Source organism: Phocoena phocoena, chromosome 11, assembly GCF_963924675.1.
Source record: "Phocoena phocoena chromosome 11, mPhoPho1.1, whole genome shotgun sequence".
Classification (NCBI taxonomy): Eukaryota; Metazoa; Chordata; class Mammalia; order Artiodactyla; family Phocoenidae; genus Phocoena; species Phocoena phocoena.
In genome coordinates this window covers 38,468,417-38,490,365 of record NC_089229.1, presented here as the reverse complement: position 1 = coordinate 38,490,365, position 21,949 = coordinate 38,468,417, and the positions used below count along the sequence as shown (strand labels likewise).

Sequence of the window (21,949 nt, the reverse complement as noted above, 5' to 3'; positions counted from 1 at the left end):
CGACATGGTTCTCAATTCTAGACATGCTATTTTGATGATATGCTTTGGTAAACCCTGGGCTCTGTATATCTGATAAAATCCTTAAAATTTCTCATATCTTTAATGCATTCGGATTTTCTGTAACCCTAAATTTTATTTAGATATCATTGATCCCAGAATTAAATTTCTAAATGAAAAATGTAAGCTTTAGGAAGAAGTTGCACAAAAATAAGCAAAATAACATCTTTTCTCCAGCAAGGTAACATGTGATTATCTTGAATTTGTGATTTTTTTCTGGGTAAGGCTTTTATGTTTTTAGAGCTTCATGTATGATCCTGTTCTTTAAGCATATGTCAAGAAAGTAGACATATTCCCATTTTGTATTAGTTATATTAAATAAAACACAAACAGTAAAATCTATAGCCTCAGTGGAAACCACTGAGTTTCCCTTTCAGCGCTATTTTTAGCCTTCTTTATGAACAATTTTAAGTTTCTTAAAGAATAAATCCCTGGGATTGGATTTGGCAGTGAGATAATTATAGAAGATGACAAGTTGCCTATAGGGGTTGCCTATAGTGTGTGTGTGTGTGTGTGTGTGTGTGTGTGTGTGTGTGTGTGTGGTTTTGATACTATTTGGAGCATAGGAAAAGCACAGTGATACATATACATTCTATGAGTATTTGTCCTCTTAGAACGAGGCTTATTTAGCAAACAATTTTACATGAGAATTTTCTTGTCCCCTGAAGTTTAGGTTGTAAATTGAGAAGCTTGGAAAAGTAAATAAAAATTTAGAGATTTGAATACATAAACAGATACTTTTTTTCTCAAAATGCATCAGACTGATTTTATACCAAATCCTTACTTCTCTTGATATTTAGGTGTCTCTGACATTCCTTAAGATCCCTCTTCCTTTGACTTTCTGGATATTATGCTGTTGGAGCCCTTCAGTGTCTCTTCTGGTTTCTCCATTGTCTCTTTGTTGCCTTTTCTTTTAGCATAAGTCCCAGACCATAGATGACTGAGTTGGCTCCTTCAGGGCAAGGACCAAACCTTAGTCACCATTGTTTTACCAGTGTAGAGCATTGTGCTGGGAACATAGTTGTCCACTGCATGTTGACTGAACTGGATGTCTGTTCTTGGCTCTCTGCCCTTTTCTCCTAATGCTTGGTATGATCATCCCTCTCTACAGTCTCAACCTCATCTACAAGCTGATGAGTTCCAAATTGACATGGACAGCTCTGACCTTCAACTTCTAGGCTCTTCTGACTCAAGTTCATCCCTATAATAATACACTTTTTTCATTCTGTTAATCTTTCTAAGACTCACATTGCTATCATGTCATTGCTTTCTAAGAACTACGGTTGACTCCCAATTACCAGCTTCCATAAAATCAAACTTCCCTTGAGACCCTTTGATAATCTTTCAAGGGTCTCAGTTAGCTCCACTCCTCCTTTATGTCTTTTCTCAGGGTATTTTCCTGTACCTGATTGCCTCTACTCCCTCAAAATAACTTTTCTAGTTCACATTTATCTGTTCTGTTCTTCCACATCCTATTGTATTTAATAGTCATCATGTCAAAAGTAAGCAGCCCATTATATTCTGATTATTTTATGTGTGCTCAGTTAGATTGTGTATCATTTTATATCAGAGCTCTGCGTTATACTGCTTTTGGGTTCCTCATAAGGGCTAACACAATTATGGTTGTACTATAAGAGCTGAAAAATTACTTGCTCAGTTTTTTAACCATTTTTTTAGAGGGTAGAAATCACAAGCTTACACTTAATTAGTAATCTTTGTTATAAACTCATAATATGCCTTTAACATGAAGTATATAGAACAGTGCTTCTTAAACTTTAATATGTATGCACATCACCTGGAAATCTTGTTACAATATAGATTCTGATTTTATGTGTTTGGAGCAGTATCTTGGATTCCGCAATTTTTAATAAACTACCCTGATGTTTCATGTCCATAGTCCACTCTTTGAATAGCAGATGTAAAGCATTCTCTTCTTTAAAAAATGAATTTTAACTATTTTTGAAATTCTCTTCTTCTGAATAGTAAACTTTGTCACATCTAGAAAAAACAAAGTATCATTGACAATATTGTATCAAACATGACATGTTCCCATTGGATATGTCATTGAGGTTAATTAATGATGCTTTTTATGCTTTCATTTTAAGTAGCAAAACAAAAATTCTGCCAAACTTTGTTTTCATTTTGTGTAGGGAAAAAATTATTTACAAGTATTTACTAAAAACATTTTAAACCTTGTTCATGTATCACCGTCTTTGCAAACATTTTCCAATGTGTGACAGTGGTCTTTGCTCATGCATTATCATTTCATTCATTTAATAAACAATTTTTAGGGCCTATTAAATGTAAGCTGTGTTAACAAAAACACACCTTCTCTATTTATTAAGATAGAATTTTGCAAGAAAATTCTGAAGTTTTGAAACAAGGATCAGGACCTACATTTCTTTTTTCCTCCCCCCAGTCATTTTGCAAAATGCTGGGCATTTGGTGGACTCTTAGCAACTACTTATTTGATCTACCTGGCTTTTCCTTAACTCCTCATTTGTCTTTGCAGTAGAGAAATCATAGTATTTACCACTGAATTTTCAAACAATTATTGTTTTTTTTAATTGAAGCATAGTTAATTTACAATGTTGTGTTACCTTCAAGTGTACAGAAAAGTGATTGTGCAGAAAGTAGAATATTTGTCTCAACTCTGATTCCTGACAAAATGAAAGTATCTTCTTCTGTTTGATCCTGAATGATGGTAGCAGTCTTTTTTTATTGGTGCTGCAATATAACAGTGCCATTTTATTTAGCAGGCAAGAGCCATTAAGGTTTGGCTTTTAGATTTTATAAACCTGATTTCCTATCATCACTTTAATTTTCTACTATATCCTTCTGTAAAAATGCATACATAATGTTCAGTCTCAGATTTTTTTTTTTTTTTTTTGTGGTACACGGGCCTCTCACTGCTGTGGCCTCTTCCGTTAAGGAGCACAGGCTTAGGACGCTCAGGCCCAGCGGGCATGGCTCACAGGCCCAGCTGCTCCGGGGCACGTGGGATCTTCCCGGTCCAGGGCACGAACCCGTGTCCCCTGCATCGGCAGGCGGATTCTCAACCACTGCGCCACCAGGGAAGCCCCAGTCTCAGATTTTAATGAGACATGCAAACCTGTATATGAAAAGACATGTTACAGGAAATGTTATTCCAACATTTGAGTACCTAACTAAATATCTGGGTTAAGATCTGTCATTAGGGTTCATGTGGTAAAAATAAGATATAAAGAATATTAAAAGTCTAAAGCTTCAAGTTTTAGAATTGTATATGCCTTTTTTTTAAACACCTTTATTGGAGTATAATTGCTTTACAATGGTGTGTTAGTTTCTGCTGTATAACAAAGTGAATCAGCTATACATATACATATATCCCCACATCTCCTCCTTCTTTCATCTCCCTCCCACCCTCCCTATCCCACCCCGCTAGGTGGTCACGAAGCACGGAGCTGATCTCCCTGTGCTATGCAGCTGCTTCCCACTAGCTATCGATTTTACTTTTGGTAGTGTATATAAGTCCATGCCACTCTCTCACTTTGTCCCAGCTTACCCTTCCCCCTCCCCATGTCCTCAAGTCCATTCTCTATGTCTGCATCTTTATTCCTGTCCTGCCCCTAGGTTCTTCAGAACCACTTTTTTTTTTTTTAGATTCCATATATATGTGTTAGCATATGGTATTCGTTTTTGTCTTTCTGACTTACTTCACTCTGTATGACAGACTCTAGGTCCATCCACCTCACTACAGATAACTCAATTTCATTTCTTTTTTATGGCTGAGTAATATTCCATTGTATATATATATATGTGCCACATCTTTTTTATCCATTCATCTGTTGATGGACACTTAGTTTGCTTCCATGTCCTTGCTGTTGTAAATAGTGCTGCAATGAACGTTGTGGTACATGACTCTTTTTGAATTATGGTTTTCTCAGGGTATATGCCCAGTAGTGGGATTGCTGGGTTGTATGGTAGTTCTATTTTTAGTTTTTTAAGGAAACTCCATACTGTTCTCCATAGTGGCTGTATCAATTTACATTCCCACCAACAGTGCAAGAGGGTTCCCTTTTCTCCACACCCTCTCCAGCATGACCAACATATACTTGATAAGCCAAGAAATATTTTATTTGACCATGGAGTAATTATTTCATACCAAAGACAAATTAGTAATTAACCAATGAAACCTAATAGTCATGGTTTTGAAATATTATCATTCCAGATAGTAAATTTCTCAACACTTGGAGATTTTCTGCTGCAATTTTAATTAATTAATTTATTTTTTAAGAATCAGCATTTCCTTTGAGAAGGATAGAATGGCTACCAGCACCATTCATTTGCTTGCTGCTTTTTCATAGACAAGAATCACTTCTGTGAATATCATATTTAATTCCTTCTTCCTTGTCAAGCAGCTCTCTTTCCTCCCTGTCTTGATTACAAATTCTAGACTTTGTCATTTGTAATGCATTTTTATCTGGTAAAACATCATTTATTTTTTTGGGCCCTGTGAAGGATCTAGTAATCAAATTCATAAAAATTTCCCTTTTATTTGCCAATGGGACTTTAAAAAATTAATACTTACTCAGCTTTATCTTGAAAGTATAATGTTACTTGACTCTGATATATTGAAGGAATTGTAAAGGTTTTTTTTTTCTTTTTAATCTCTGGATTGTGGAGCTTTTTTGTTTTTTAATGTGGACCATTTTTAAAGTCTTCACTGAATTTGTTACAATATCGCTTCTGTTTTATGTTTTTTTTTTGTCCACAAGGCATGTGTGGTCTTAGCTCCCTGACTAGGGATCAAACCTGCACCCTCTGCATTGAAAGGCAAAATCTTAACCACTGGACCACCAGGGAAGTCCCCGGATTGTGGAGTTTTAAATGTAATCTGATTCCAGCGAATACTTACCCTATCTTTGTTGATGTTTATCAAACTTTAAAAATTCGAGCTTCCCTGGTGGCGCATTGGTTGAGAGTCCGCCTGTCGAGGCAGGGGACGCGGGTTCGGGTTCGTGCCCCGGTCCGCGAGAATCCCACATGCCGCGGAGCAGCTGGGCCCGTGGGCCATGGCCGCTGGGCCTGCGCGTCTGGAGCCTGTGCTCCGCGACAGGAGAGGCCCCAGCAGTGAGAGGCACGCGTACCGCAAAAAAAAAAAAAAAAAAAAAGAACTTTAAAAATTCAAGTTCTCTGATATTTTATTCATTTTGGAGGCTGTTTATGCTATACTTTAAATAGCACAAGGAATATAGCACATTATTTTTTAAGTGTGTATTGTATTTCCTGAGGTAAGACTTTTTTAAGAGTAAAAGGAGTTGAGAAACCAAACAGCAACTTGACTTGCTATAAGCTCAAAGAAAGAGAGGACACTGGATGTTTTCAGCAAAAGTGGTAAATTTAATATTCCAACTCCCGGATTTCAGAGCCAAACTCTACTTCCATTATCTATGACAGGCCCCTGTCACTGCTAGGTTTCTTCCTGTAACTTGTTCTAGATTAGGTTTTTCAACATTCTGTTCAGTTGATAGCTCAAATGTTTGGTGCTCTCCTTAAGTCTCTGAAAACCCTTCTAATTTCATCGCTCTCAAATTTTTATACCTTGTATCATATCATCATTTTTCATGTCAATATTTCTTGTGTGATTTCTGTGTGTCAGGCCCTATACTGAGAAGTGGAGGTACAGAATGTGCAAACATAGATATCAGTTTAGGGTCCTTTGAAACTTAGGCTGGTGGTTATTAATCACCGAATCACAAAATTCATATAAAATTGCCACTGTAAAAGTTAATGATGACCTATGCAAAATCCAATTAAACCTTTTAAATTTTTTTTTTTTTTTTTTTGCTGTATGCGGGCCTCTCACTGTTGTGGCCTCTCCCATTGCGGAGCACAGGCTCTGGATGCACAGGCTCAGCGGCTATGGCTCACGGGCCTAGCCACTCCGCGGCATGTGGGATCTTCCCGGACCGGGGCACGAACCTGTGTCCCCTGCATCGGCAGGCGGACTCTCAACCACTGCGCCACCAGGGAAGCCCCTAAACCTTTTAAATTTTTATCTTCCTTTTTTGAAGTGGTTCTTGCTTTGTCTTCTCTGAGGTAATTCTACTGCTTCTGCTGGTCTTTGACCACTCCTCAGTCTCCTCTGGTGGCTTCTTTCTCCAAGAGTTTCTTACAACACTGGGACTCACAAGTTCCATATTTTCATGCCTATCTCCTCTATAAAACTCTTAGTTGCTTGTAATCTCATAATATCTTGAAGGATAAACCCTGTATGCATTTATGTATGTACGTAGGTATGTATTTATCCATCCATCCATCCATCTGTCCATCCATCCACAGGAAGTGAAAACAGAGAGGAAAAGAAGTCAAAGGAAATCATTACACCCTATTTAGGCAAATGTAAAGATCTAGATAGAGCTAGATAGAGCTTTCTCTGTCAAATAAGAGTAAAATGCAAATTAATGGCATAGTAATTATACAATGGTGTGGCACTTCAGGAAAAAAAGAAAGAGAGATAGAGAAGAAAGAAGGAAAGAAAGAAGTAACATGTAAAAATTAGATGAAGATTTCACTCTGAATAAAATTTACTCCCCATAAAATAAAAATATTTTCTGCCTTCCAGAAGTTATGAAAGAGATGATGGAATTAACTAATAAGAATTTAAATGTATGTTAAGGGAATAAAAGTAAGTGAAAAAGGAAATGGTAAAATTAAGGAAAAAATTAAAGCCCAAGATACATTATAGAGTTGAGATAATAAGCATTTCTTTTAAAAAATGATAAGTATACTATCTTTTGTTTACATTCCATTCCTTTTGGTTCAGATGTGGGAGATAATCTAATTGTCTAGAGTTGTCTTTTTTTTTTTTTTTTTTTTTTGCCTGCATTAAAAAATCCCTTGGCCCATCAAAGAATGTGCTGCTTTGGGGCCATTCAGCTGTGGAACATAAACCATGGCTGCCTGAGGCTACTGTATCAGCAGGGACTTCCTGTGGGATAGTTACTGTTAAAAGGGGCTGGGACTATGACAGGTCTTAGACTGACATAGCAAGTAAAATAATATACTACCTTGAGAGGTGCTGACATTTTATGTTTTGGAATCACTTGGGAGAATATTCTCTATCAGTGTTTTCAGTACCTGAGCATAAAGGGTTTGAGGAATCTATGTGGCACATTGCTGTTGACCTTTTTCCTCTAGCTTTGTGTTACTTACTGTGTTGCTTAGCAACTCTGTAGCATTATCTCCAAACCTAATATTAACTTGAAATATATATTAGAAACGGAAATTGGAGAAATGTGACTCTTAGGACTTGATAGTTTCAAGTTACTGTCAGCATAGCATGATATTACCAGGCAGACGATACAATATAGAATATTTCTTGGCATTTCTGAATTAATATAAAGACTAAAGCTAACATTGAGGCACTTTAATTAATAGTAATAGAAATGTAATGGCAATAGGAATCCTTTCAGCCAGCTTTTCACATCCCTTAATCTAAATAACTCTTTCCAAGAGGAAGAGGAAAACAAAACCCTAAATTATATGTATATTTCTTCTTTGAAAATTGTTCATAAAGGCAGAAAAGTGTGGCATTATTTTTTGAGTAATACAATGCCGTAATCATCTTGATGACCCTTATTATTCTCCTTTTCAAAGTTTAGGCAATGCTTTGGAAAACAATTGTTTAAGAAGAAAAAGCTCTCGGTTCCTATGAAGTAAGGAAAATTGGGTCACAGAGGAACAAATTAATTACTCTGTCAACAGCATTCATTGAAAACCTATCCTCTAGGCACTGTGTTATAGTGATTACTAATAAGACAGGAAGAATTTGGCCAAACCAAGAATTATATTGAGCTAGTGTTCATATTGTTGGTGGTATAAAAAACTAAGTATGGAGAATTTACATCAAGACCTATATGATTTCCAAACATTTAAGGACTCTTCTCACTTTGAAAATAAACACTGCCCCTTATATCTAAAAATGAAAAGGATTCAGGAAATGTATGTGAGCCTTTGAAAATTGGAATTTGAGTTCTAAGAGAATTGTCACTTTCCTTCCGATGAAATTCCCACCTTCCACTAGGTAGTGGAAGGACTCAGGGCAGTATGGCTTTAACTTTTGGGGTGAAAAAGACCACTTCAAAAATTTGATGAAAATAATAGACTTTCTTCCTAGAAAAATACAGATACTCAAAAACAACATTTTACAATGAAATTCCAGAGTCTGTAGAACTATTGAAGCCCATCTATTAAACTGGGATAAAAATTAAAAACCCTGTTTCCAGAGAGAGAGTTCTTAGTGGATGGAGAGAGGAGTGGCTGAAGGAAGGTGAGGGTGAGGTAACTGGTGAAAAGGTTAGATTGAGAGTGTGTGGGACTAAATAATAGTCTCTGGAACTAAGGATTTCCTATAACCTACAACTGAATTTTCTCCTCAACCGTTACTAAACTCTTCCTAATTGCTCTGCAAGTGGCATTAAAAAAGAGGGTTTTGAACTCTGTCTCTGCCCTTATTTCCCTAAGTGACTTTGGACATTCATTTAATCCTTCTTAACCTCTGTTTCTTGATCTGTAAAATGGAGATAATACATAATTCAAGAATTATCATAAGAATTAAATGAGACAATGCATGTAAAGTTGGAAGGAAGCCCTCAAATGATATGCATCATTTTATTTACTAATACAGTGTCAAAGTTTTATATTTATTGCAATTTTATCTTGTAGGCAGATAATTATTTAGCCAGAAAACTGGCTTAAAATAAAACAAAAGATGTTGTCTAAAATGAAAATATTTCTTTTAAAATTCCCCTACATGACATGTCTTGTTGGGTATTTGACAAGAAGAAACTGGTTGATAAATTTGAGCTGTAATAATAAAATGGAAAAAAATCCTTGTTGGAACAACATTTTAACAGGAGATATTATAGATAAATGTTTAAAGATTGAGCTATCTTGGTATACTTTTATTAAATTCTTCACATTATTAGATCAAAATGATTTTTATTTTAGAGGTAAGTTGTATTTCAATTTCAATACAATTCATTGTAAATCTTGGACTTCTTTAAGATTTGTTAATGAAAAATAAGTAAAAGTTATATATAATATACATTTGTATTAATATAATATTTTTGACATTTCAGAGTACAGATGATTCAGATATATCTGTCATTGGCCAGAACAAGAAATGCTTTGACAACGATATTGTTTGTTCTAAAAGTGTTTTGATTTCAGTTGGGGACACTGACATTTACCTGAATGATACTCCTTACAAACAGGTTAGTGAATTATTTCTCGTAAATCATTTTAACTTGTCCTGAGGATACTGAAAATAAAATAGAAACATTGTGGGGGTACTTTTCTTTATAAGTGGTTACTAGGTTTGAATTTTTTTCTTTGTCATTTTATGTAGCTTCAGTAAATCATACGTGATTTGTCTCTTTTGTTTATACTCCACTTCTCCATTTGCTGATTCTTTCCTTGTCACCTGTTACCTGGAGTACTTCAACATTCTCCAAGCTAGACACCTGGCCTCCTGTCTTAGTTTTTCCCCTCTGACCCATCCTGCCACGCTGCAGCCAGAGTGGTTTTCCTAAAACGGAAATGTAATCTCCTGACACCTTAGTGCTTCAAAGCTTTCAAGTGACCTCCCATTGCCCTTACACGGCCTCACCAATCTGGCCATTGCTGCCTCTCCTGCTGTACCTCTCATCGCTTTCTGCTTCAAGCCCGTGTTCCAGAAGTTGGAGCTTTTATCAGTTCTTCAAATGCTCTATATTCTTTCTCTCACCTCTGGTTCTTCATGAATGTCATTGCTCCTACCTGGATCAGCCTTTCCATTTAACTTATTCTTATGCGATAAGTCTCATCTTATCTCCTTCAAGGAGTTCCTCCTCTTGCCCTCAAGCTCCCTGTCAGGACATGCATCACACTTTAGTGAAATTACTTGTGTGGTGGCAGTGGTTCCCAACCTTTTTGGCACCAGACACTGGTTTTGGCACCAGGGACTGGACAGTTTTTCCAGGGACTAGGGGGGTGGGGGATGGTTTAGGGATGATTCAAGTGCATCACATTTATTGTGCACTTTATTTCTATTATTATTACATTGTAATATATAATGAAATAATTATACAACTCGCCATAATACAGAATCACTGGGAGTCCTGAGCTTGTTTTCACTTGCCACTCACTGATAGGATTTTGATATGAGTCTGCAAGCAATTGATTTATTATGGTCTCCGCACAGTCAAACCTCTCTGCTAATGACAATCTGTATTTTCAGCCACTCCCCAGCGCTAGCATCACTGCCTCAGCTCCACCTCAGATCATCAGGCATTAGATTCTCCTAAGGAGCGGGCAACCTAGATCTCTCACATGCGCAGTTCATAGTAGGGCTCACGCTCCTATGAGAATCTAATGCTGCCGCTGATCTGACAGGAGGCGGAGCTCAGGTGATAATGCAAGTGATGGAGAGCGACTGTAAATACAGATGAAGCTTCTCTCTCTCGCCCACTGCTCACCTCCTGCTGTGTGGCCTGGTTCCTAAGAGGCCACAGACCGGTACCAGGCCAAAGCCTGGGGGTTGGGGACCCCTGTGTGGTGGTCTGTGTCTTTTCTATTTGTCTGTGAGTTCTGTGAGGATTGAGACCGCTGTCTTATTTGTTTATTCTTGTAAACTTGGAGCCTGTGCAGTTTGAAAGAATGAATAAAATTCATTCATTCAATCATTTATTCATAATATCTACTTTGTACAAAGTTATGTATTAATTATTGGGACTACAACAGTGAAAAGACACTCATTGTGCTTGCTTTTAAGGAACTTATACTGAGGTGAGGGACACGTTTCAAGTAAATGAGGCTGTGCAGTGTGGTGTGCTATGGTAGGAGTGTGTTTAGGAAATCAGGAGAATCCCTAAGAAGAAGACCTAAGCCAACCTGGGATGTTCAGGGTAGTTGTGAAGAGCATAGACTGGCGTCAGTTAGTACTCACTTAGAACCTCTGTTCTGTCACCTGCTAACTGTGTCACTTTGGGCAACTTTATTTAACCCCTCCCAGCTGCAGCTTTCCCATTTGTAAATTTGGGATGATTATGGAATCTACTTCCTAAGTTCACATGAGGATTAAATGAAAGAATGAATTTCGGGAAATGGCTCTCCTCCTCTCCTTCACCCTCCTTATTTTTGAAGGCTCAGAAGACATGCTTTGGGGGAAATGGTTTGAACTGAGTCTTAAGGGGTGAGTAGGTATTAGGCAGGTGAAGAGAGAGAGTAGAAAGGCAATCAGTACAGAGGAACAGTCATGTTGAAAGGAGCAGAGTTCAAATATAAAATGGCACGTTTGGAGAACTGCAAGCAGTTTAGTTTGGTTGATGTGGATGGGGATAGTGGAGAGAGGGTGAGGCAAAGAGATTCAGGGAGGAGCGTCCAGATTGACTTTCATGCAGGAAGCTTGGGGACAAGGGCAGTAGACAAGGAGGCTGTGTAATATAATATTTGAACTTACTCTACAAGGAAGAAATTTTGGAATTAAGTGATATGATGTGACATATGGCCTTTATAAAGTGGCCTATTTTTGAGTTTTTAGACTAGCGTTTCTCAGTTTGGTTTGCAAAACTTCTGCATTAGAATCATCTAGAATATTTATTATAAGAGCTGGTTCCTGGATTCCACCTCAGGAATTAGAATGGCTGAAGTTGATGACAATCAATATTTCAATGGTTTCCCCAAATTCTGCACACTAAAGTTTGAGAATCGGTGCCCTAGATCTTAGCTCATGTCTCAGTAAGAAATGTTGAGACCAACCAGGCAGCAATCAAGATTTGAGCAAAACAGAGTTTGTACAAGTCGTGCTAACATATTTTTGAAGTAATTACTGCAGTTTGGTGTAGCCATCAGCTGGATATTCATTTATAGGTGAAGGTTCTCTCTAAGAGAAAGGATGTGTTAAAAAAAGAAAAACTGAAAATAGTAAATGCTTTTATAAAGACTGTTTGACACATGTTTGAAGTGGTAATTGCAGTTCTGTGTAATGTTCATCTTCCAATTTTCACCTGAACGCAGGTGCTGATGAATCTCCTTCATATAAGTTGTGAAGTATAAAGTAAGATGAAGAAAAATCATGAAGATAGTTTGACCCTAACAAATCTCTGGCTAATATTTTTTCTTGAGCATCAAAATTGAAAATAAGTACCATTTGTTTTATGGCAGATGGATCGCTCATTCAGGGGAAGGAAAAAAACCTGTTATTTTTTTTCAATAAATGTACCACTCTAATTTTATCAAATATGTAGCATATAAACATTTTATGAGTTGAAGCTGTATTTTAAAAGTTTTAATTCTCTGCTTTTTATAACTTACTTTTCTAACATCACTAGAGTTTATTTAAAGTGCAGTAATTCTCCCCTGAAGTGGAGGTCCAATTCATAATACCTCAACCTTATAAGGAGAAACATCTTTACTTCCTAATCTGAAAAGTAAGGAGTACATCATCTCCTTTTGACCATTGTTCTCTTGTAGCAAACTGCCTTGTCTAATAAAAATGAAGGATTTAGCTCTACAGGCAAATAGAGAGGATGTGCTTTTACATCAGGATAACTAATACAAAGCCAACCTGAAGGAAGTCCAATAATCTTATCCAAAAATTTATTTTATGTTCCAGTGATATGTCAACCAGTCTGAGGGAAGTTTAATAGGAAAATACATGAAGAAGGTATTTCATGGATTGAAAAGGAGCTATAAGCTACAAACATTGCACTTACTTACTTTGATTATTGCTGTTCAGGCTGGAAGCTGAGAACTAAGAACAGGCCAGTGCAGGAAGGCGTTAAAAATATATGTTACCCTTGATCTAGAAGCTGCAGATACTGCCATGAACTTGACAAAGTGCATCCTTCTAGGAGCTAACGTTCATGTAGGGGGGAAGACAGATAATAATGCCAAAGACAAATCAGATAATAGAAAGGTCCTGAAAAGTGTAATCAAAATGATAAAAATAGGTTCTATAGCAGAGGGTGATATGGGGGCCTGGCAGGCTACACATTTTATGGACCTAGTGAAAAATGAAAATGTAGAGCCCTTGATCAAACAGGGAAAATTTTTTTCCTTTGTTTTTTAGTCTTTCTTTACCTGCCATGGTGTTTTTTCTTTATTATTTAATGCCTTGCTCACTTAGGCACAGGGTACCTCCAGGTTGAGTGCAGACCCTCACAGGTACTGAGGGCATTGCCCTGTAACTCCAACTTGGCACTTGGAAGTAGAAGGAAATGAGGTTAGGTAGAGTCCATTAACAATTCATACTGTCCTATACAATATACCGAGCGCTTATAAGTATGACCTTGATCTAGGAGACTGAAAACTTCTTATGGATGTGACTGAGTTTATTTAATTTGCCCTATGAAATATTTATAAAACGGTACACTATAGTACAGTGTTTCCAAACTATGCTTTTGTTCTCACTTGGGGAGAAAAATAACCAAAGGAATTCATATCTCCTTCACAATTTTTATTTTGCTTCTGGTTAAATTTGTTTTATTTACTTTGATTTAACCATGTACTTTTAAAGTTTTTATGTGAGTTAATTTCAATGTCAGATTCAGCATAATCTTTTATAGGGTATAGCCCTTGCCCATAAAGAACATTGCATATTCTCACTTTAGGTTAAAGGTACTCTAAATTTTCCCAGTGGGTTCCGTCTCTAGTTTCTCCCTATTATCCTTTCTAGCGCACACATTATTTTCTTTTAATATACAAACATGGTCTGTCATTTTACTATTCAAAAGCCTTTATCGAGGACATTTTGCACATGGAATAACAGCCATTGATTGTGATGGGTAACTTGATGGTAAAGGGTCTCAGACTATGCTTGTCATGGAATCCATGCTGTAGCTCTCTGGTGCTCTCCTTAGTACTGAACAATCTTAAACTTCCTGCCCCTAAGCCTTTGTTCAAACTGATTCCCTTTTCTTGGGATGATTTCTTCCTCATTCTCTTTTCCAGCCCTTTATATCTTCCTATCATGGCTTCTTACATATCAGTATATATGTTCCACCTCTTGCAAAGAGCCTTCCTAAGTTCCTTTTATGGAAATTCATCTCCCTGTCCTCCTTAACACCTCTTTCTCTCTATAGACACACACACACACACACACACACACACACATACACACACACACACACTTTGTGCTTTTGTTTTTCAATTATTCAGGTAAAGTCATACATTTTTAGTACTCAATCATATTTATTCACCATCAATATAGAATTTCTGGGTCAGCAGATATATCCCCCTAATGTACTCTATGTCCACGCCTTGTTTGTGCTCTTCTCTATAACTGAAATACCTTTTTCCCTTTGCTCATTTATCCATGTTGAGCCTATCTAGCAGTGTGTATCTTGTTACCAATTTTATGATTTTCCTATTTTATGCACTTGTTCTGTCTTTCACTACAAAATTCAGGAAAGACAGGGCTAAGCAGAAACACTAGTACGTAGATAATTATTGATGGATATAATTAATGTTTACATTTTGGTGAGAAAACAAGAAATTCATTTTTTTCTTTATTATGCTTTTTATTTTCTTTTTTTTTTTTTTTAAAGAAACGATCAGGTTTTTTTCTGGAAAATAAACCAACATACCAGCTTTGGAAGGCAGGGTACTACATAGTAGTATACTTTCCAGAGAAAGACATCACTATTCTTTGGGATAAAAAGACAACCATCCATATCAAAGTTGGACCACAGTGGAGGGTAAGTCAGCCTATTTGGTAGGTCAATCCAAATGAGGTGCAAAAAATGAAATTACATTTACCTTTTGATGTTTTGCAGAAATAAAATGATTGATGCTTTCCTTTAAGAAATAAGTTATATTTTCAGAATTACTAACTCAGACCCCAGAGAAGAACAACTTTACCAAGTGCTATATACAGTTCTTTTTTACTTCAACCTTACAGTATCCAGTTTTTCAAAGTTACTTAGGTCAGGTTCTTTTTTTCCCATTCCCTGCAGCATGGTTATTTGATATGTTTGTAGTAGAGTTAGATTCATTTATTACAGTTTGCATTCCATCTTTTCCTCCATATTCTGGATATTTTTTTTAAGTTTACATACAGTAAAATTCTAAAAAACATGTAAAATAATTTACTTTTGTGGTCTGCAGTTCTATGGATTTTAACAAATGCGTGGAGTTGTGTATCCACCACCACAGTTCTAGATAGAACAGATCCATCAATTCCCAAATTTCTCACATGTTGTCTCTTTGTTGTCAACTCCTACTTCCAACCCCTCACCCTTGGCAACCATTGATCTATTTCTGGATACAGTAGAAATGAAATCATGCAATCTATAGCCTTTTGGGTCTGGCTTCTTTGACTTGGTAAAATACATTCAAGATTCATCCATATTGTTGAATGAATTAATTGTTTGTTCCTATACACTGCTAAGTGGTACTCTGTTGTATGGATGTATTAGTTTGTATTATCCATTAATGGTTGAAGATTCAATCTGGGTTGTTTGCAATTTTTGTCAATTTATATTTTACATTGTTTTAACTATTGTTTACTGTTAAATATTGTACTAGATATTATTAAATATTTTTATTTTAGATATTTAAAATTTTATTAAACATTTTAAATTTATATGTTAAGGTTGTTTTTGAAACGTTGATATAGTTTTAAAAATCCACTTTATCTGAAATTGAAATTGAGACTCATGGATATAATCTGTGGCAAGTTAGGGGAAAATGGGGATAGTAATAACAAATTCTTATAAAACTAGAAAATATACATATTTTAAAATATTTTAAAATGTTATAAACTTAAGATATGATTGTACATTGAAGTCATTTTCTTTCAGCCCTAAGCAAAATAAAGCCCCCAAATCTATTCCTAGGTGTTTGCTGGCATCTTGCATTTCTTTGATGAAGATGAAGTAATTTAGTCATTGCCATACTTCTTCAGCTATGTTTTCTGCCATTGTCTACCATGTATCCTCCCTTCCTTACTTTCTTGAAAACAAATTAACCATTTATTCTTCTACATCTTCCCTTACTTTTACTGCTGCCTTAAATTTTGGGGTGAGCAGTAGCAGAAGAGGCCACTGTCTTTGAATAGGTATTGCAGCTTCTGCGAGCAGAGGCACCATGGTAAGCAGTGGCCTTGGCAGTTGCAATCCCAAGGTTATTGTCAGCTTTGCTGGAGGCATGGGCAGCCAACTTTACCATTAACAAAGGGCTGCGTTCCATTCTTCAGTACATGAGGGGAGAGGTCAGTCTGTTTAATTTCAAAGCTTAAGGAGGATTTTCATTGCTTTTGGAATCTCATTCTTCTCTGTACTCTTAATCCACCTCCCTCCCCAAGAGAAAAGTTTTTCACATTATTTGAGAAAATGCAGTGGACATTGTTGATGTGGATAATCCATACGGCACTTGCAGTAACCACTGCATAACCCATAACAAACTTTATAAAAATTAGGTAAGATGTGGATTTCATTTATTGTGTCTCATGGTGGCGTGGTATATGAATATAGAGTTAACGTTTTCTTTAAAAGTTATGCTTTGAATGTTTTGACTTTTCAAAGTACGACCTAAAGAAAGATAAATTATTTCTATGGTTTCAACATTTATAGTCTTAGAAAACCTTAAACATAATAGGAAGTGGGTCTTTCATCATTAAAATGTAAATATGTAAATATACACAGAATATGTATATATATACACATATTTGTATATACACACTCAGACATATACTGTAATGTTTGTATTGTACAAATACTGTAGTGTTTGTATTATACTTTTCCAAGTTACTTGTATTATTAGTTATACCAATGCTAATACAATGGTAAGTGTGAATAGATAAACTTTGGGGGATGGAAAAACATTTTTGAGAATCTAAAATAACAGTTATATATAATTAAATAGACATGAAATTCCACCTTCTTGAAACATTTTTAAAATGGTAATTGTGGAAATTCTTAAAATGTCTATTTTAAATCTCTTGAAAATTTCAGTGAATATTAGTCCTTAAATGTTAAAATGAATATAGAATATTTCATGATAATTTTCTTTTACTTTAGGGCAAATTATCAGGATTATGTGGAAACTTTGACAAATGTACTTCAAATGATATGACCACATCCAATAACTTAGAAGTGAGAAATGCCCAGGTATTTGGAGATAGTTGGGCATTAGGACAGGTAAGTGGAATATATGTATTTTAGAACTAAACAAATATTTTTTGTTGTATTTATCCACTAAAACATTTTATCCTTGCAGAAAAATTTATTTGGGTAATACTATTTTATGTAATATTTGTGCAGTAATTCATAGTTGACAAACTCAAACTACTTTCACATTTAATTTCTCACATAATCCTGTGACAGTCTTGTAATGTAAAGGGTGTTGACTCCATATTATAGATGAAGAAATTGAGACTCAGGAAGGTTAAATGACTTGTCTAATATTATATATCCAGAAAGCCACTGGAGTGACTTTCGAATTCACATCTTCTAATCTCATGCTTTTCCTTTCACTGCAAAATTCTCTTTATTTGTATTTCTAATGATGTATCTTTTGTCAACTCAAAGTAATGAATAAATGAAGGCAGTATTTCTTAACATTTGCTCTCCAGACATGGCTGGATGTGGGATGGGGAGGGGTAGGGAGTGGATTTGTGGCCAACTTACCTTTGGGAGCAGTTAGAATAAATTAAGTCAGGCATATTTCTTTTTTGAAGGATTTCTTGAGGCATTATATTCCTCTAAGGGAGGGATATGTTTGAAGGGATTCCCAAACTGACTGACACAGAGCTTACATTTTTGTGTATTAGTTATCAAGGAAATAGTTTTCTATGGGACACAACCTGAGAAATGCTGAACTCAGAAAACAGTCAAACTGGAAATTTGTTCTACTCTTTTCTTCTACTTTTTTTTTAACCTATTTTTTTTCTAACCGAAAGTAGTATCTGCAACTACAATTTCCTGGTTGGTTACTGTTTGGTTAGTTGCCTTACTATTTTGCCTAATTTACTAATATATCTAAATCTTTTTATAAAAATAAAAGGGGATTGGGGTTAAACATTCATCCAATTTAGTAAAATTTAAGCAGTATATTTCATTGTGGTCTATGTTGGAAAGTATAAAGATTTTATTTTTTAAAATATAAAATGAATTAAGGAATACCTAATTTATAATAATACTTAAATATTTGGACTCATCAAAGAATTTTAGACTCATTAATACCTAATGGACAAAGCTGAAAATAAAAAAAAAATTCATTCAGTAAGTTCTATTTAGCACTTAATGTTTTCCAGGATATATGAACACATAATATTATTAAAATATAGCCACTGCCCTTAGGAATTTAGTGTCTAGTTTAGCAGACGAGGTACAAAAACTTTAACAATGGAAATACGAGACAGGTGCTTGGATAGAGGTGTATACAACATGGAGTTCGTGATGGTCAAAGGAAGGTTCCCCAAGAAGGTGCCATTGAGCTGACTCCTACAAGACTCATAAGAGCTATACAAGTGAAGATGATGGGACAGAGTACAGCAGCAAAGGAGGGAGCATTCCTTTAGAACGTGTCAGGAAGACTGGAGTGGGTATGGTGCTTAACAGGAATTTTAAGAAGTTCAATATGACTGTGGTGGAAGGTTTGAAGTAGGGAATGGCTGGAATGCAAAATATGAAGCTGCAAGATATGTGTGCTAGGATCTGGACTCGAAGGCCCTAAATTACTTAGGCTCGTATAATCCAGCTGAGAAATGTTAAATCAGTGAAGATTTAGAAAACTATCTAAGTCTGAGAGACATCTGAAACATCAGCATCTGTTGAAAGGACTGCATAAGGAAAGATGAATTTGGAGAATTCAGCAATGCCTCCCATCTTCCTGGCTTATTGCATAGACACTGGTGCTCTTCCAGGAGACAGGGCACAGAGGAAAGTGGGTGGTAGGGAACAGTGGGGACAGGACAATGGTGTAAGATAAGTACATTTTAGAATGTGTTGAGAGAGAAGTGACAGATATTTATGTGGAAATGTCCCAGTTTTTGAGATCTCAGAAAAGAGATATGGGCTGGAAATATGGATTTGGTAGTTACTATCATATTCAGGTTGCTAAAGGCATGAGAAGTGTATAGAATGAAAAAAATAGAGATTTGAAGATCAAGTCTTGCAGAGAAGGGAGGTGGAAGGAAGATGAAGAGTGGCAGCAAATGAACTAGGAGGAAACCCTAGTGGTGCCACTGGAAACACATGAGAGACATGTAAGAAGGGTAAAGTATGAAACAGAATCAAAGACAGCGAAAGGGCAAGTGAGATGAAGCCGGAAAAGTTGCCTTTATTTTTAGTAACGAGATCAATGATGGCCTTCTCCAGGCCAGTTTCAGGGAGGTGGATTAGAAGAGGCAGAGACCGAATTGTTTAGTATGTGGGAGGTGAGCCTGTAGACCCTTGAGTGTATGCAACTCCTCAGAGGATGGCTTGTGACAGAAATGAAGGACGTGAAAATTAAAGGAAAGAATAATTTGCTTAGGCAATTTTTTTAGTCATGTAATGCTGCACTTGACAGTTTAAAAAAGATTTACCTTCACTCTCTAATATTTTCATGATTTTAATAGTAAATTTAGTTGCTTTCAAAAATAATATATACTATTAACACTGAGTTGGCTGAGCACAGGTGCTTTTGGTAAAGTCTGTCTAAAAGAATGAGAATATATTAGGTATGATTGTGGTAGATGAAGTCAGATTAGGTTACTCTGGTTTCAGCTTCAGAAATCACCCCTTAAAAACATTCTTTTCTCTTTTTCCACAGTGTGAACCCCCAAGTGAATTATTTAAACCCTGTGAGGCACATCAAAACAAATTTCCTTATGCCAAGAAAGAATGCTCCATTTTGTACAGTGATGTTTTTGCTCCTTGTCGCAATGTGGTAAATGAATGCTTTACTAAACTTTCCAATTTAAACAAGTACTGCTGTATTTATAATATTGAGATGAACAGGACAAATAATTTAGCTACCCATTGGCTTTTCAGGTATACTACCTAACCCTTGTTAGGAAGACAAATTTGGGAGTTTGTTTTTCTGTGGCACTGACACATTTAGTTGATTTACATTCTTCCTGACTCCATCTTATTTAACAGCGTATATAATGCTTGTTAATGATCTGTTTCAGTTTATGAAACATTTTTACGTCCATCATCAAAGCCATAAATGACTGATCAAAGCCATAAATGCTTATTTTTCTTCAGAGGACACTACCAAATGGGCATTCTTCTCCTTAACCCAAAGTATAGTTTAAAAGTATTATTAGTGACACATTTAAAATGGTTTTAGAAGCACATCCCAAGATTAAATGTAATTTATTTAGAAATTTAACTTTTTAAATGTCTTTCCAACATAATAATTTTAGGTTCCAATAGAAGTTTTAAAAATAGTTGAAGATATTATTAAAAACTAAGCAAAAGTACATTTGTAAGTAGAACATTCTTTTAATGCCATGCGAATATGTCAATAAAGAAACAATGAGCTTCTACAGATATTAATCTGTTGTATTGCAGATGTTGAAGTTATATTTGTTAGTCCCGTTACCTGTGTTGCTAGTTCTTTGATCTTACACTTGCCTAATAAATTCCTTTGGATGAGTAGAAGTTTGAGATATTGAGAACTCTCTAGGTGGCAGTGTTAAGCTGATAATAGCAAATTTTGAAAATCTACCAGTTAGTTTTCTTTTAGAAGGTTGAATTTTAATCAGTTGTAGTTAGTACTTTTTGAAATTTATCTTTCACTTCATTTTCAGATTGATGTTACTTCTTTTGCCAAAAATTGTCATGAAGACACGTGTAACTGTAACCTTGGTGGGGATTGTGAATGTTTATGCACAAGTGTAGCAGCGTATGCGTACAGGTGTTGTCAGGAAGGGGTTTCTGTTCACTGGAGATCATCTACTATTTGTTGTAAGTATCCTCTCAGGGCATCATCATTAGGTGGGAACCTTATGAAGAGATTCATATTGTCTTATCTTAGAAGCGATACCATGGAAATAGAATTTCTTTAAGATGAATAAATTTTATATTCTTTTGACAATGCAGATAAATTGTAGTATAGCTAAAGGATTTATAAAAGAAACTTTGAAGTAAGTTTTTCTGTTCTGTGTTAGACTGTTATGACTGTAACATTTGAACTACAAATTATTTACATACCATCTTCAGAGATACTGTTTATGACTATTTCTCTTATGGCTATGAAATTCCACTGTTCTAATGATAAGAGACATAGTTTTAAAAACATCATTTTGAATATGCGTTCAGATTTGACTCTAAACTTTTCATTTGCTTGTGTAGATAGTAAGTCATCTGATGAACAGCTTATGATTTTAACACTTTCAGTGGACATCTATAAATTGGCAGATATATTTGCCTACCTATAAAATAATCTTAGGAAATTTAATGAATTATTACAGAGTACTCTTAAAGAATCCTCTTTGCTCAGAGAAAACTCCCAAATAATGATGTCATTCTGAGTGCTTTCACTTTGTCATTGATAAACCATATCTTGCATGTATTCAGATAAGTGGTGAGATCCTTATTTAGTTTAACATTTCTTCTTTTTTCCTTTTAGCACTCGATTGTGACTATTACAATGAAGGTATGTGACATTTAAAGAATATCACTATAGTATTCTGTTAAATATATCTTCAGATTCAAAGTTCTTGAACAAGTTTGCTGGGAACAAGGTATGAAGAGTTCATAATTTGGCATACAGTTAACCCTTGAACAAGGAGGGGGCTAGGGGCGCCAACCCTTTGTGCAATTGAAAATCCATGTATGGCTGTATAGAGAGGAAAAGATGATTTTCAGGAGAAGAGGATGCAGTCTGAAGGTAGGAAGTTGGGAACGTATACATTTAGGGAATGGCAAGTGAT

General features: G+C 35.7%; 1 protein-coding gene across 1 annotated transcript in view; it reads left to right on the top strand.

Moving 5' to 3' along the window:
- Positions 1-21,949, top strand: part of OTOGL (otogelin like) — a 148,126-nt gene that overhangs the window by 62,926 nt on the left and 63,251 nt on the right. The window contains 6 exon segments of the mRNA XM_065887244.1: positions 9,183-9,317; positions 14,631-14,780; positions 17,103-17,222; positions 19,840-19,956; positions 20,825-20,981; positions 21,646-21,672. Coding sequence (XP_065743316.1) covers positions 9,183-9,317; positions 14,631-14,780; positions 17,103-17,222; positions 19,840-19,956; positions 20,825-20,981; positions 21,646-21,672 — 706 coding nt within the window.